Consider the following 16311-nt stretch of genomic DNA (forward strand, 5'->3'; position numbering starts at 1 on the left):
TCGTATACAACATGAGTGTTTCACTAACAGAAAATGTTCTGTTTCTTACAGGAAATATAATAGATAATTTTGTTGGGTTGTTTGTTTGTATGTGTTATTATTATACATAAACCTACAAAAAGGACTATCTTTCTTCTTTCCACCATGGTTTCTAGCAGTATGAGTCTGCAGAAATACCACTGTGCCATTGGGGGGCGGTTGAGTCAGACAATGGACAAGGGCTGTAGCTATCTTTTGAAGGGCGTTGCTTCTTTGTTTGTTTAGAGCAAAGCCACATTAAACTACCTGCTTTGTCCACCGCGAGAATCGAACCCAGGATTTTAGCATTGTAAATTGATTAGTTTACTTTATTTCAATAGGGGACATGTACGCAGCATGTATAAAGTGGAAACCTGAACAGAACTGTTTTTGGTTTATACTAGATGCTTCTTTTAAATATAAAGCAGGTTTGCCATAATAAAAACAAATTTCGAGAACTTTCTGGAGTTGGTACTAGGATTAGCAGTAATTTAAGTTCAATATTTTTTATTTCAGTTGTGAATTTTATTTTATACTTTGGATATTTTTTATTAGTTTTACCTTCATGTTACACAAAACAACAATTGCTTAAATAAAGTTTTGTTTACGGTTAAAATAATACATTTTAAAACTTATTTTATTTCTACAAAACACCGTTCCACTAGCTTTACCTGACATCATCAGGTAGATACAGTTAAATGTGAAATGAAACCGTTAGGTGTTGCAGTGTCAAAAGAGATTCTTGATGACGAGAAACCCACTTGAAATAAAAATGTATCTCAGAACAGTTTCTTAACTTGGAGATGTCCTAGGAAAGTCGAAACGTTGTTCTCTCCTTATTAATAAAAGTGTAAATACCCATACCAGTCGTTCTGAGATACAGTGTCAAAAGTGATGCTACTTTAGTAGACAATAAAGTAAAAAAAATAAAAAACAACCAAACACAACTGTTAAACAATAGAAATTAAAATAAATGTAATTTTACGACTGAATACTGGATAAATCTACGGATTTGTTTTTAATTAAGAGTATTTCTTCGATTTGTGTTCTCTATGTTATTTTTGTCGAACTATGATATTAATACCACAAAAATTAAAAAGACTACGAGGGCTGTTTAAAAAATACGCGGACTGACGTCATAAAACAAAATGTACTTTATTTAGAAGATACAGGTCTGGGACCCCTTCAAAGTACTCTCCTCCCCAACGCACACACTTATCCCAACGGTGTTTCCGCTTGTTGAAACAGTCCTGGTACGCTTCTTTTGTAATGTCCTCCAGCTCCTTCGTCGCATTTGCCTTAATCTCGGGAATCGTCTCAAATCTTCTTCCTTTCAAGGATCTTTTGAGTTTGGGGAACAAGAAAAAATCGCAAGGAGCAAGGTCAGGTGAGTAGGGGGGATGGGGAAGAACAGTGATTGAGTGTTTGGCCAAAAACTCACGAGTTCTGAGGCACAAATTTCGCAGCAACGCGGTGCATCTTCAATTTTTCGGTCAAAATCTCGTAACAAGATCCAACTGATATCCCACACACTTCAGCAAACTCCCTGACAGTCAGACGTCGATCTGCCCGCACCAGGGTGTTGATTTTGTCGACGTGTGGGTCGTCAGTTGACGTGGAAGGACGTCCAGGACGCTCTTCATCTTCAATGGACTGTCGACCATCCTTAAAACGTTCATGCCACTTGAAACATGCCGTACGCTTCATAGCAACATCACGGTAAGCCGTGTTAAGCATAGCAAAAGTTTCAGTCGCAGATTTTCCAAGTTTAACACAAAATTTCACAGCAAGTCGTTGCTCCTTCAGGTCATTCATTCTGAAATCCGCCAAACGAAAAAATCGCACTTAAGTTAAAACCGCGTAGCTAATACATAAATGAAGATATCTGCAATCGGGAAAAGGCGTCGTAATCAGCTGGTCTGTGCGAACCTAGCGACACCAAGCGGATTCCCTTGGAACCAACTGGAGCGCGCAATTCAAACAGTCCGCGTATTTTTTGAACAGATCTCGTATTTCGAACCATCTTGTACATACTTTTTGACTGGTTTGTCAAATCTTTAAGTGCAGATTGGTGTAACAAATTTGTGATATACGACTTGGCTAGTGTTCTTGTAGTTATGATAGAAAATTTCACATCAAAATCCATATTAATTATTAAGTTATTTAAAACTATTTTTCGTTAGTATGTCAGAATCTGGGGTATATGACTTAACACATGAAATAGCTGTTTCTTTTCTTAAATCATTATTCATATCTTCAGGCCATGATTCATTTTCTAGAAACGACAATGTTTTACTTATCAGCAACTATTGTTCCTTAAAACGTGAGCAGAAAATAAGGATAAAGGATAAAAGATAAATAAATTAACACGTCTAAATAAGAAGTTAATTTTAGTTTTATAATGTAAAACGTTTTGAGAAAACTCCCTTGTCAAATGATAAAGACCGTATTACCTTGAAATTAATTTAAGACAAAAAAAACGTTGAAAAGTTTCGAATATAAATTGGTTCTAATTACAAATTTAATCATGGTGTCTACGCAATTTTACAAGTTGAGGAAGATATTTATCATAAAACAATAGTATTAGAACAAGTACACTATAAAACGTTCTACACTTGTCCCTTAGACATTTCCAAGAATTAGAGGTGTATAATAATAATATTCGAACCCCACCATATTTACCATATCCATTGCTGACGACGCGTTTCGCTCAATCCACAGCTTTTCAGGGCGTCTGAGATACAGTCTATCTTCATGGAGTAGTTATGAAGTAAATACATAAGTAGTTACAATTAAAGTATCGTATGATCGGAGAAACATGTAAAAGCTGTTATTCTAGTCTGTAAAAGTAGTTTTGAACATTCGTCTCTCAAAATACACGAATCCATTTTGTATAAAATAGTGTACTTTTATGGGTGTTAACACTTTTATTGATTAGGAAAGAACAACGTTTCGACCTTCCTAGGTCATCTTCAGGTTAAAAAAGAGACAATTTCCATGTTACACATTTTTCTAAATATGTAAAATCAGCCGGTTTCTTTTTCAAAGATTCTTTCAACTTTAAATATATTCTTAATCAACTAACTCATAAAGCCTTAATGGCCAGTTTTGATGTAATCTCCCTCTTCACAGAAATGTCAACAACTAAAGTCTGCAAAATAGCTTTAGAACTTTATATCTAAGACCCCAACCCATTGATACACAACCCTAATAACCAATTAGCAACCCTTATAGAATTCACTACCACCGAAACTAACTTTATGTTCAATAATCAAAACTACCTGCAAATAAATGGCCTAAGTATGGGTAATCCCGTGTAACGAGTTCTAGCCAACATTTCTATGACACAGATTGAATCACATACGATCAATTCAGCCTTACACCCACCACTATACTGGTACAGATATCTTGACGATACAATTGCTGGATTCACATCTACAGACCACACACTTAGTTTTTTCAGTCACGTTAACTCGATACACCCTAACATTAAGTTCACCTGTGAACAGGAAAAAACTAATCAAATAGCATTTTTTAACCTCAAAATCACTTGAACTGATACACAATTTAAAACCGAAATCCACAGAAAAATCACCACACTAGATTATACATTCCATGGGACTCAGCACATGAAATAAAACAAAAATGCAACACATTAAGAAACCAAATACACACAGCCACAAAACTATGCTCACCCGATAAAATTAACGGTGAAATCAATAAAATAAAACAATACTTCATCAACATCAACAAATTTCCTCAAAAAACCGTGGAAAAAATTATACGTGCACACCTTGACCAACAACCAACAAACAACAATAAATCCCAAGATACAACAAACTACAAAACCTTATACTTCCGCATACCATATGTTCCCTACATCAGCAAAAAATAACCAACATTCAGAGAAACTTATAACAAAACACAACATTCCAGTAAACATCAAATTTATGCAAAAACTAGGTAAAAAAATAAAGTCCATACTATGTAAAAACTACACTGACAAACACAACGCCAACATTATTTATAAAATACAATGTAACAACTGCCACGACTTCTACATTGTAGAAACAGGCAGAAAAATGGAAATTAGATTCAAAGAAAAAACACCTTGTACACGTTTTTGAACACTGCAAATCAAATAAACACGACATAACTATAAAAAACACCCAAATGCTAAGTAGGGAAACAAATACAAACAAACGCAAAATCAAAGAAGCCTACTTGTACAACAACTGAAACCAAATTTAAACCAATATATAGGAACACCTTTATACTTATACTAATTAATAATCTAACAACCACCTGCAACGCCCCCTACAAACCCATATCCGTTTATACTTTCTTCCCTAAGACGTATCCATCAACGGTCACATTCAAATTCTCTCTTTCTTAACCTGAAGATGACTTAGGAAGGTCGAAACGTTGTTCTTTGCTTATCAATAACAGTGTCAATACTCATACCAGCCGTTCTGAGATACATTTTTATTTCAAGTGGGTTTCTCGTCATCAAGAGTGTGTTTTGGTATAAACTTTGTAGAAACAAATAAACGCTTTATACAGAATATTTCTCTGTTCTTATCAAACGTGTCGCTGAGCTATTGGGGTAGCAGGTTAATGGAAAATTTATGTATGGAAGTGACTGATGTAAAATATCTTTAAATTTATGTGAAATTAAAGCTTTTATTAATTATATTAGGAAACTTAGCGTTAAGGTGGAAAATGATACATTGTTTTACACTTTCTCCCCTTAACTTGTTAATTGCTGTTTTGTGCTTTTCTTTAACTAGGACTTTCATGTTGGAAGTATAATTGTGATCAGGAGATATGATTTATTTAGGAACTGTAAGAATAGTTGCGTCTTTTCTTATAGGTCTGAAGTCTCCACGAAAACAATTAAGTGGTAGGGAGCTGCTTCTCCAATATGTAATTTATGACACCTACCGCATTGAGAATACAACACATGATGTACGATTATAAATTCTCTTATAGTTGATTATAGAACTAGTTACTGTAGCATTGTTTGAAATGTATGGACAGGTATAAGAACTTTCTTTGACACTTTGATGAGTTATACTAACGGGTAAATTGTCGTCTTGCAGCTTCGAATGCACCAAGTGGTCTTTAAAAGTGTATTACGTTTATAAGAGATTAAAAGAGGTGTAGTGACTATTTTGATGATAACGTCAGTAATGAGCCATTAAACATTTTTCTTTATGATATTTGTTTGTAACTTCTTGATAAGATAATATGTTAATAGTAAAGATATTTTATTCTTTTGATTTTTGTTTTTAAGTTGGATGGCTTTAGGATTTGATACAGTGTATATGTCGTTGTGGGCTCTTTTGATGCCGTCAGCCGATTAGGTAAGTTTTTCGAAAATTTCTGCCATCTGAATGGTCTTTATTGGCGGTTTTGGTCTTCAAAACATACGTGTCTCAGTTTTATGAACTGCCTTTTAGAAATGGCAACCTTGGTTTCGTAAATAAGTAAAAGTCATAGTCTACGTAAGCATAATTAACAGTATCTTTCAAGCATATAATGGATTTAACATTCTATTTTTTACATGAAATTAATGCTACTTTGTCACTAATAGATTCTACAACAACGTTAATAAATATCTTTGCTATGTTGGCATCATAAAAATCTGAAATCTCTTGCACCCCTTTTAGTTTTTGTACTTTATCTAGTTATGAATTCCGACAGAGGTTGTCCATCCATAGCAAGAAATTAAGCTGTTATAAGATCTTTATGTATGCTTCCAAAGCTTATGCAGGAAAAGCTACGGATGCTGGAAGGAGAAAGACCGTCACTAGCAGTATTACTGAACCAGGAAGTCTCATCATCATCTTCAAGCAACGTTTTATAGCCTTTAAAGCAAATATACATTAACGTATAAATTTTGCATATAATATATTGCAATAAACAATTTAACAAAAATAACAAAACTTGAATCAATAAAAACGATAACACTGCACAACAAAGTTTTTGCTTCTTGAACACTGTTGGGTGTTCCTTACAGATTTATAGCTGCTGATAACGAAAATCACATCCGTATTTGCTCATCACGTACCGTTTCACCAGGACATTGCTACAATGAAAAAACGATATCAGGGCAACTGGAATCCGTCAATGCTTGCTGACTACTGTTGGACACTGCAACGTAATGCACCGGACATTAAATACAAACGAAAATCAGGAGCAAAACACTTTTAATTATGATGAACTTAATGGTGTATTAAAAACATAAACTCAATTAAATACGTTATTGCCGGTAAACAGTTAACTGTCCATTTCTCAGAGTTCCTACGTGATGAATCAAAACCAAAACTATATTTGTGCATACCCACCAGGTACCTGTCACAATAAGCAAAAACTTTTCAGGAAGCAAAACTTTTCAAAACAATTATTGGGCAGTAATAAGATTTATCTAAAAGATAATTGTAGTGACTGGTAATAGTGAAATTTACCAACAAAAACGTATGTGTAGATTTACCAGTTTACAAGAAATAAAATAATTTAACAGATAATACCCTACAAAAAAATAAAAAATGATTATTTTTAAATTGATACTTAAATAACAAAGGCCACAAAATCATTTTTTCATTATCCTAGCATATGCTGACTTGACACAAAGTTAACAAATAACCAAATTTAAAGTTCAAAAGTAACTTGGAAATCAGTGGAAGTGCATATTATCAAATTAGACCTTGTTCAATTACTCTTAAATTTGTGATGAGGATGGGCCTAGCGCGTTAAGGCGTGCGCTTCGTAATCTGAGGGTCGCGGGTTCGCGCCCGAGTCGCGCCAACATGCTCGCCCTCCCAGCCGTGGGGGCGTTATAATGTGACGGTCAATCCCACTATTCGTTGGTAAAAGAAAAGCCCAAGAGTTGGCGGTGGGTGGTGATGACTAGCTACCTTCCCTCTACACTGACTAGCTGCCTTCCCTCTACACTGCTAAATTAGGGACGGCTAGCACAGATAGCCCTCGAGTAGCTTTGTGCGAAATTCCAAAAACAAACCAAACGTGATGGGGATAATTATCTCATTTTTACATCCAGTTTCATCTCCTTTAGTTAGGATAAATCGTTAGATGTAAAGGTCATGTGCAGAAGTTTTAAAGAAAGATTTATCTTCAAATAATTAAATATACTTTCATCAACATGGTACCTATGTTATTTTCCACGAACCTTTTCTGTAGTCGTGTATTTTTTACATGTTAACACTGTTTTTTCAACATACCTCAATGTAAGTTTCCCTTTCAGAAATATTTCTCAGGATTGTTATTTAATCACTTTATTTATTATTTTATTTTACTATTCTATCATTTTGGGACTTTTTTGTTTTAATCGCATAGCTGTTTTCCAAATTCCATACAAATTGCTCTAATTTTAATTTTAATTTAATATTTTACGGAAATCAATTTTGTTTTTGGTCACATAGTATGTTTTAACTGTGATTCACATTGAATGAGTGTAATTTGTCTTTTTATATTATAACCCTTCAACGATACTTTTTAGTTTAAATTCAATCTAAGATTGTCTTTACTCATGTTAAAGGAAATTTTCACGAACTTTGCACAAAATAAAACTAAAAAATTATTTTTATTTAGACATGTGAATTCACACTTTATTGTCTTTTTATCCAAAAAAATTTATTTATAAGTGTGAAAAATAGTTATTTTTGCAATTTAAGTTGTGATTTTAACATATTTATCACTATTTAAAATGCAGGAATACCAAATACTTTAGCTTAAAGATTTCAAAGAGATTCTTGATGATTTACGTATTTTTGGTTTTTTTGTAATGAATATTGAAATAATTCCAATGAATATAAAAACCAAATGTGTGTCTTTCTGACAAACAATGGTATGAAATACGTTACACTTTTTATTAAATCAAAATATTAATAACAAATTTAAGAAAAAAAATCTTATTTAAGGGTTTGAAGAAGGCGAAGGTCTAGCTATCGAACATGATGCAGTTACCAAGCTTATTTAATTTTAATTAATCATTGATTTAAAAGGAAGTTTAGAAATCCATTTATACTGAAACATTGTATACACAAAGAGAAAAGTTGTATAAACATATAAAAACCTTTTTCTAAAAGTTCACTTGCCCACTCTTATGTTTAATTTTATTTTATTTTTTCATCTGAACAATGTTATAGTAGTTCCTACTACTAACGATTGTACGAAATTTCTGAAATCATAGTATTAATATCTTCAAAAGTTATATGCTCAGCATATGAAATAACATCATATACCAATCAAGTATTTTTGTATAAAATTGGCATTGATCCAAATTCTGCTGTTCTTAGAAGATGATATTAAAATTTTATCAATTAACACATACTACACGTGTATAGTTTATTCTCGCCTATGATGTATCTTATAAAAACAACCTACAAAAGAAACAAAATTATTATGAGCACCAATCATAGAAAGACATCAGTAATTTACAAAACAAACATTTCATAGTTTTAACCATCCAAACAACAAATCTGAATTTTACCCCCAAACTTAGTGAATTTTGAGGATGTGCACTTGGGTATTACTTATCCACGTGGATTAATGCAGGTTTTTAAATCAATGCCTTATTTCTTCCACATTAATTCGAATTTTTCAAAATAAATTTGATATAAGAAGTACATTCTTATGTGTACTAACTACATATTATACAAAATAACGAAAAGTGGGATTGACTGTCATAGTCAAATTATAATGTCCTCTCCCAGCTAGACATGTACGTAAGGAGGTATTTTAGTGAATAACTGGTTATCAATACACATATATTGGTTGGTTCAGTATACTTCCAGTTTTATTTATGATGCTAGGATCTTACATGAATCTTATCTGGAAGTCACGTCAGTGTAGTTTTCTCTTGTTGTTGCTTAACGTTAGTTTCCCACCCCGTTCTCTTGCATATTTCGTAAACGTTGGTCTATTATTTACTACGAACTATCTTGATTTGTTTTTAAGCTTCTTGATTATGCTGATGCTAGGTGGAACAAGATTTCTGGTACATTAACGAAATCACTATCTAATGATGACTTCATTAGTCTCTACCGTTGGATAGTATTTGATAGTGCGTGCACTTTGAAATTATTTTTTCGTTTCGATATCATATATTTGTCGTTATGGCAATAAGAGGTAGTATAAATTACCCAAAGTTTGCACCATTTCTGTCGAGAAGTTCAGATAATGGACTAAAAGTAAGAAAAAGTATTTGCCTTTTGAAATTATAATGGTCTAGCGTGAGCCAAGAAACAATGGAGATAACTTATGAAAGTTCTGTACTTTATTTTGGTATAACTGAAGATGACTGCTATTTTTGCTTATGTAATACGCAAAGACACAACACTTGAAACAAACAAAAAAGGATTTTTTTATCCATATCATCAACTTGCTATAAGACTTGTCTCTCATGCACCTGTACCTACTACACTGGAAACTCTTGATACAGTTTCATCAGATTCTGAATAATATAAAATAAATTACTCTCGATATGTTTTAGTTACAATTACTTTCGGAGTAATTACGAGTTAACATTCCAGGAATTCAACTAATCTTTACTTAAGTATATTCTAATAAAATACAATTTCATGTACAAAGCTACCAAGTGTAAGGAGTTCTTACTGTGAAAATGTGGCCCTTTCCTGAATAATTAATATTAATAATATTTTTAACCATGTAAATTGTATTTACAAGATGAATATCACTTAAAACACTCTTGGACTAAATAATCAGGGTGTCTTGATGTAAATACTTGTATATTATCTTCGGGGAAAATTTTAATGTACTAATTTCTTTCTTGGCATCCATAGACTACTTATTGACGTGCTTCCCTGTTCTATGAAGAGAATGAAAAGATCCTGGTGTTTGAGTAACACCTTAGTCACTTGAACACTCTACTACAGAATGTATTTCTGTAGAATAAATCTCGACCAATTGATTGATATATTACAGTAAGGGTTGTCTTAAGTGAGGTTGCCTGTTGCTTTTACTTGATATAGTGTTTATGTTTATGTCTAAACATAAGGTTTTGATATTGTAACACCTCATAACGGGTGGAGCCAGTCCACTAAATTACCTTTTATCACATGGATAAAACAAGCATTACTCTCATAAAGTATTGGTCCTGTACTTATTTCAAGATCTTCAGAAGTTCCTGTAGCTCAATTTCTGATTCTGTTATAAATTTCATTTTGTAAAATATCTTCCCTTGTTTCTCGAATGTTTTTAAAGCAAGTATAACCTGGAGACCTGCTTGATGAACATTCCCAACCTCACAAAAGTTTCTATTAAGATTCATTAATATATGAAATACGAAACATTATTTCTATTCTGCTGTTTTGAAATTATTCTTTTTATTATTTCGAAATAATTATAAAGAAGTATAGCCACAAGAGATCTTCTTCATATCGAAGAGTCAATGATTCTAGTATGTCTCTTCAATTACGGAGTATCAACTATTGAGCAAATCTTCACTAGAGAAAAGCAAATTTATGGGACTTATTTTACATTTTACATCTCCACACCTACCTGTCATCATAAAGAGAGACCTTTTGAAATGTAATGTCTAGTCCTGTATTACCAGCTTCAGACTCTAGAATTGTAATAGTGTCATAACAGAACAATTCGCACATAAAGCCTTACAATGTTTTGGCTCTAAAAGCCTTATAGTAGGGTAATAATGGGATAAGTACACAAAATTATTAACAAGATCGAAATACAAGTGTTTTACAGTGGAATAATAGTAGGTCAACTTATACAAGAAGTCAATGTACTAAAGGTCTTTTGAAAGAGTAACAAAAGATAAAGTTGGAAGCCATATTATTGTCATTAAGATTAAAACCTAGCAATCTTTTACTAATTTCGTAATGGATCAAGTCGTATACTGTGCTCAGCTTTAAGAGAGATAATATGGTAATAATAGACCTATTCGTACCTGGAATTTAGGGTCAAGAGGTAGTAATAGATCAAAGAGTATACTAAGTTAACACTACAGAATCTTATAGTTTGGTAATAAACCTAAACGTACAATTAGTTCAAGTGCTAAAATATTTAAAGTGTAATAATAATAATAATAATAATAATAAACTAAATCGTTTCCGAGTTTAGGCTTTACGGGTCTTACAAAGGGTTAATATTAGATCAATACTTATGCCAATTTACTGTCAAAATCAGGATCTAGGGATAATATAACATGCCAATACTAGACCTAGTTGTGGCTGTAGAGGACTTAGAATGGGGTAGTAACATAGCAACTCGTATACCTTGTGTAGGTTGCAAAGTTCTTTATAGTTGCTTAACATCAGAACAAGATGTAGATTATATTAATACCATGTTCAACGTCTAGGGATTTTAAATGGGGTAATAATATAAAAGTGATACATCTGGTTCAGGGCTTAAGGAACTAATAATGCAGTAGTAATAAATAACCTCAAACTCAAATTTTTCACTTTCGGAGTCTCACAATATGATAATAGATAACCAGTTCATATACCAATATATTTCCAAATTAAAGTCTATGACACTTACAGTGGCATGATATTAGTCTAATTCTTACGCCAGTTTCAGGCTCATGAGTTTCATAACGGAGAAAAAATAGGCTTTTGTACACCAACTTATTGCCGAAACCAAACTCGACGAGTCTTATAAAGGGTGGTAACAGATCACATATTACACCAAGTTATTAACCAGTAGAGACTCTAGATCTCGTAACAAAGCGGTAAAAGAAAAGGACATACAATACAATATGATGAGTAATAATAGAGCAGTCAAATTTCAGCTGAGGATCAAATGGTGTACTAGTGTAATAAGTAGTACTCTATGGTTTTAGGGATCTTATTTTAGGTCAATAACAAAATGAGTCACACACCATTTTATCAATTTATTTCTGGGGTTAGACTTTAGGTATCTTGTAATATTATAGAATAAATCATGCAGCAATCTCAGTCTCTAAGTTTTATGATAAGGTAATAATAAACTAAATCGTAAATTAAGATGTTCTGTTGAATCATCAAATACAGAATTTAAAAAATCATACATTAATGTGATCAATCTGAAAAACATTAATTACTCTCAAACTTATTCTAATACAATATCATGTATACTGTAAAATTTTATTATCATAATTCATCGTTAATGTTGTTTAACACAATCTCAATTTGAGAATGGATTTTGCATATTCAAATTAAGATCTTGTGTCAAAAAAAGCAAAAACATCCATTCAGAAACTTAAACTGAAGAAAACAACAAAGGAACCTATAATTCAACATACATCATTAATGTGAACGCATCATTTGGAATAGTATGATATTCAAGTCTGTAGTTTCCACATTTTAGTAATTTTTGATGCTACATTAAAAATTTCTCGATAGTTGAATGGTAGGTTTACCGACTTACAAGAAGACAATACAGGTTTGCTTATCTGTAATGGACAGAGTGCAGATTGCCAATTCTGATGCTTTGCTCGAAACAATGGCGACAAAGTATAATTTATGGACAGCTTTATAATGTTTGTTTCCTTCTTTGTAAAACCACACATTTCACTTTGCCCATCACAAAAATCGAACCACAGATTTGCTCAACTGTTAATTAAACGTTGACTCACAGATGGAGGACTATTCTTTAATGGTGGGGTTATTGTTATGTCTTGGAAAAGACAAACATCAAAAACAGTACATTATTCTGAGATATGTATAAATTACAAAATTACAGTTTAATATATTTTAAAAATGAATAAAACATATTTGAATTGAAACTACTAAATAGTGAATTATTGTTTTATAGAAATATGTTTACCTTAGACAAATCTTAGAATAACGAATTACATCTCTATAAAGTAAGAATGACAGTTACATGCAGAGAATTATAAAAGGGACAGAGGAATAATGACAAAAAGGAAAAGGCACTTTTCAAGATCGACAGGCAAGCCATTTTTGGGTAGATGGAAAGGTGTTAGAGGAGACTGTGGGTTGTCTCATGTATATATATTTAAAGGCCCTAAGAAGCAAACAGATCTTCTTTTATTCCTATTCAACTCGTTTAATGGACATTTTTAAAATCTCAAACAAGGCAGGGAATACTTGTGTATAAACATATAACAACATACTATTAAATTTCTCCAATTCTTTGTGTTCCATTAAGTTTAAAAGTACTGTTTCTTATCAACTTGCGACAAGCAGGTGTTAACAATTTTTATGATTAAGAGAAAAGGCAATGTAGCATGTAGGGACAAGGGCCTGAGTACCACAGCTAATTCATATGCATGTCACTGGCAATTCCTGTAATAAAGCACAGTGTAAAGACTACATTCTTTATGTCTGGGAACTAAACCGAGTAATTGTAAATATAGTACTAAAACAAAATGTAGCACAGGACAATTTAACATTTTTTTATTCTGATGCAACGTATAGTGTAAAGAAACCTAAAATATTCTAGAATAATTGGAAAATACACACATGAATTATCTTTATCTCTCATCTCAAAGTGACTTACTTGAAAAAAGTCAATAGCAAACCCTATAAATATCTTACGTAATATTATAAAATTTGGTCAATTAGTATTTTTCACTGAGAAGTCTTCATTAAACATCTACTAGTAATAATTAAAAGCTTTGCATTAAATAAAAACATTCTATCTTCCTACAGTTGCATATTGAACTTATGATTTACTTTTTTTCAGGTAGTGGCTGTAAAAATTCATCCAAGTTTACTATTGTCCTTATGGAAACCAGTATATATGTTGTACAAGAACCGAGCAATTTAAAAGGTGAAGAAAAAAAAAAAAAGCCCAAAATTTCTGTGATGAAGACAAAGGATTCAGTGACTTTTACTAACTTGTTCAGAAATATAAACTCTTTGAATGAACAAATGAAATATGAAACTAAATAACATTCTATGATGCTTCTTGCATCTTCAGTTATACAGAATAAAACAAAGAAAAAAAGTATCAGCCTTATGAGATTCTTGATTAACCCAGTGCACAGAGGAAGATTAAATTGTATGTGTCCTTGCTTTTTTACACAGGTAACTTCAAAATTTAATTATCAATGTATGTTAATACACTCAGCATCAAAACACAGTTTATACTTCAAAACTAAATATTTTTTAACTTTATAATTTGTAAGGGAAGTATTAAAAACTTTCTCAATCTTCACACTTCTGACTTCTCCCCTTTAAATTCATTGATTTTAATAATAGAGCTTCTATAGTGCATAAAAGATCAGGTAAACTAAGAATAATGTCCAGTAAAAATGTAAACTTTGTACCTCCTGTGTTCTTGATTTGTTGAGATATTGATAAAGTTACTAAACCCATCAAATTAGCTTCTCCAATCTTCTTCATGCACTTCAAGATATTTACTAACATTTATAACTAATAGAAGGAATATATTCTAAGTTAAAGAAATCTGATTATTGTTTGTTAACAGTAGCTGGAAAGTGTAAAAGACCTCAACCAAGATGTAAGTGAGAAATGTCTTGTTTTCTATGTTTTTTTTTTTTTTTTTTAACGAAAGTAACTAAAATATTAAGGTAAGAAATTACTTTAGTTAATAATTGATTCATTTTTAAGAAAATTTAATTTAATAATAAAGTAAAACATAAATGTGATTACATAAAGTATTTATCAAATGTTTCAGCTTTCAGAATTCCATCTTCCCTAAGCTAATGTGAAATAGTGTGTTGCATGTTAAATATGAAATATTTAAGATGAAAGTACTTTTATATTTAGCATAAAAATCACCATTTATTCAAACTAATTCTGTAAATGCTTTATAAATTTAGACAAATCTTAAGTGAGCAGTTTATTAAAAAATGTACAACAGATCTGTAATGTTTATGAAAAAGTTGCAAAATTTCATAGAGGTGCATTAGTACATTCAAAGTTTTGTATAGTTTTACACTGAGAGGTGGTTACAAGCCTGGTCAATTGACTGAGTCCATGTACAGTTTATAACTCAGACTGACAACTTTTACATGTTTGCCATAATTTTAAATAATTATTTCAAACATATAAGTTTCAATAGTGTAAACTTACAAAAAGTAGAATTTTTGACTTCATGACAAAATTTTTTAAGCTAAAGTGAATGTTTTTTACAAACAGTAGTTATCTATGTGTATCAAATTTTTAAAACATATTTCACAATGTCACTTTGATATTAAAGTTAGAACACAATACCCTTTATACTACAAACACTTATAAGAAAGCTTTCATTTTAATCTTTGTTTCACCTTTGCAGTTTCATCAGGGCTAGTGTGTGTTCTATTCCTCAAGTCTGCTATAATGTGCCTCTTAAGAATAGTATTGAAACAATATTATTATTATGTTACTATTTACTAACTATATAGCTATATAAACACATGATAATGAAAATAAAAGTTCTCTTTTAGTTATCTTGGGTGTAGAATCAGATTTGTATCAACTTTATTATCAATATATGTAAATCCCTCCAGTAGGCACCACAAATTTTGAAAGCCAAGAAAAAATTTACAGCAATCAACTAAAAACATCAAAGTTCTATAGTAGTATGTCCCATACGAAAAAAAATAGTAAGGACAGAAAAATAAACAGGCTTTCTACAGCAGTACCAAAAAATAACATTTAAGGTATCATAGAATCAAATTTTTGAAAAAATAAACTATCAGAAATTAGTAGAAAAATCTTACTGATAATAAAAAAACACACCTACAGCTCCACAACTGCTTTTTCTATCTTTATTATGAAAATATATAAATCACTTGAGTATGCACTACATATTCTAAGATATTATATAAACTAGAGAAATATAATGAGTTCACCAAGTAAATATTTTAGTTATGCTTGAAGGATAAAATTTACTTATATTACTTATAACTTCAGATTCAGAAAATTACAAAGGTAATTATGAAAAAAGGTTCTATTTTAAAAATACCATAAAACCATTATTAAAAAAAAAAACGACATAAGTTCATGAAAACAAATGAACAAACTCAAAAGTTGTAAACAGTAGATCAATACATGCTGTTTATAAAAGGAAGTCATGTATTATGGGAGGCCAAAGCTCTTGCCATGAGACGATCTGTCAATCCAGAAACTTCTTTCAAAGATTTTCGCTCATACAAAAGACTCCTGAAATGAATATCAACTAAATATTAAAAATATTATGTACTTGTTTTCAACACTATAGAACAAAAATTGTTTACTTGTTTTCAACATTATATCACTACAAATATAATTAGAGGTAGGCTAAAAGTATCAACACATTTTTCTTATTTAATTAAAACAACATTCAAAGACAAGAACT

The 16311-nt window shown here is 31.5% G+C and overlaps 1 protein-coding gene across 2 annotated transcripts in view; it reads right to left on the reverse strand.

The window, feature by feature from the left end:
• Window positions 1-15733: 15733 nt before the first annotated feature.
• Window positions 15734-16311, reverse strand: part of LOC143256989 (tetratricopeptide repeat protein 38-like) — a 34919-nt gene continuing 34341 nt past the window's right edge. The window contains exon 14 of one of the 2 annotated variants that reach the window (XM_076515014.1): window positions 15734-16136. In XM_076515014.1, the coding sequence (XP_076371129.1) occupies window positions 16046-16136 (91 nt within the window). In that variant the 3' untranslated portion in view covers window positions 15734-16045. The remainder of the gene's footprint in view (window positions 16137-16311) is intronic. The other variant, XM_076515013.1, reaches the window with a different exon arrangement.

This window comes from Tachypleus tridentatus, chromosome 7, assembly GCF_004210375.1.
Source record: "Tachypleus tridentatus isolate NWPU-2018 chromosome 7, ASM421037v1, whole genome shotgun sequence".
NCBI classification, from domain to species: domain Eukaryota; kingdom Metazoa; phylum Arthropoda; class Merostomata; order Xiphosura; family Limulidae; genus Tachypleus; species Tachypleus tridentatus.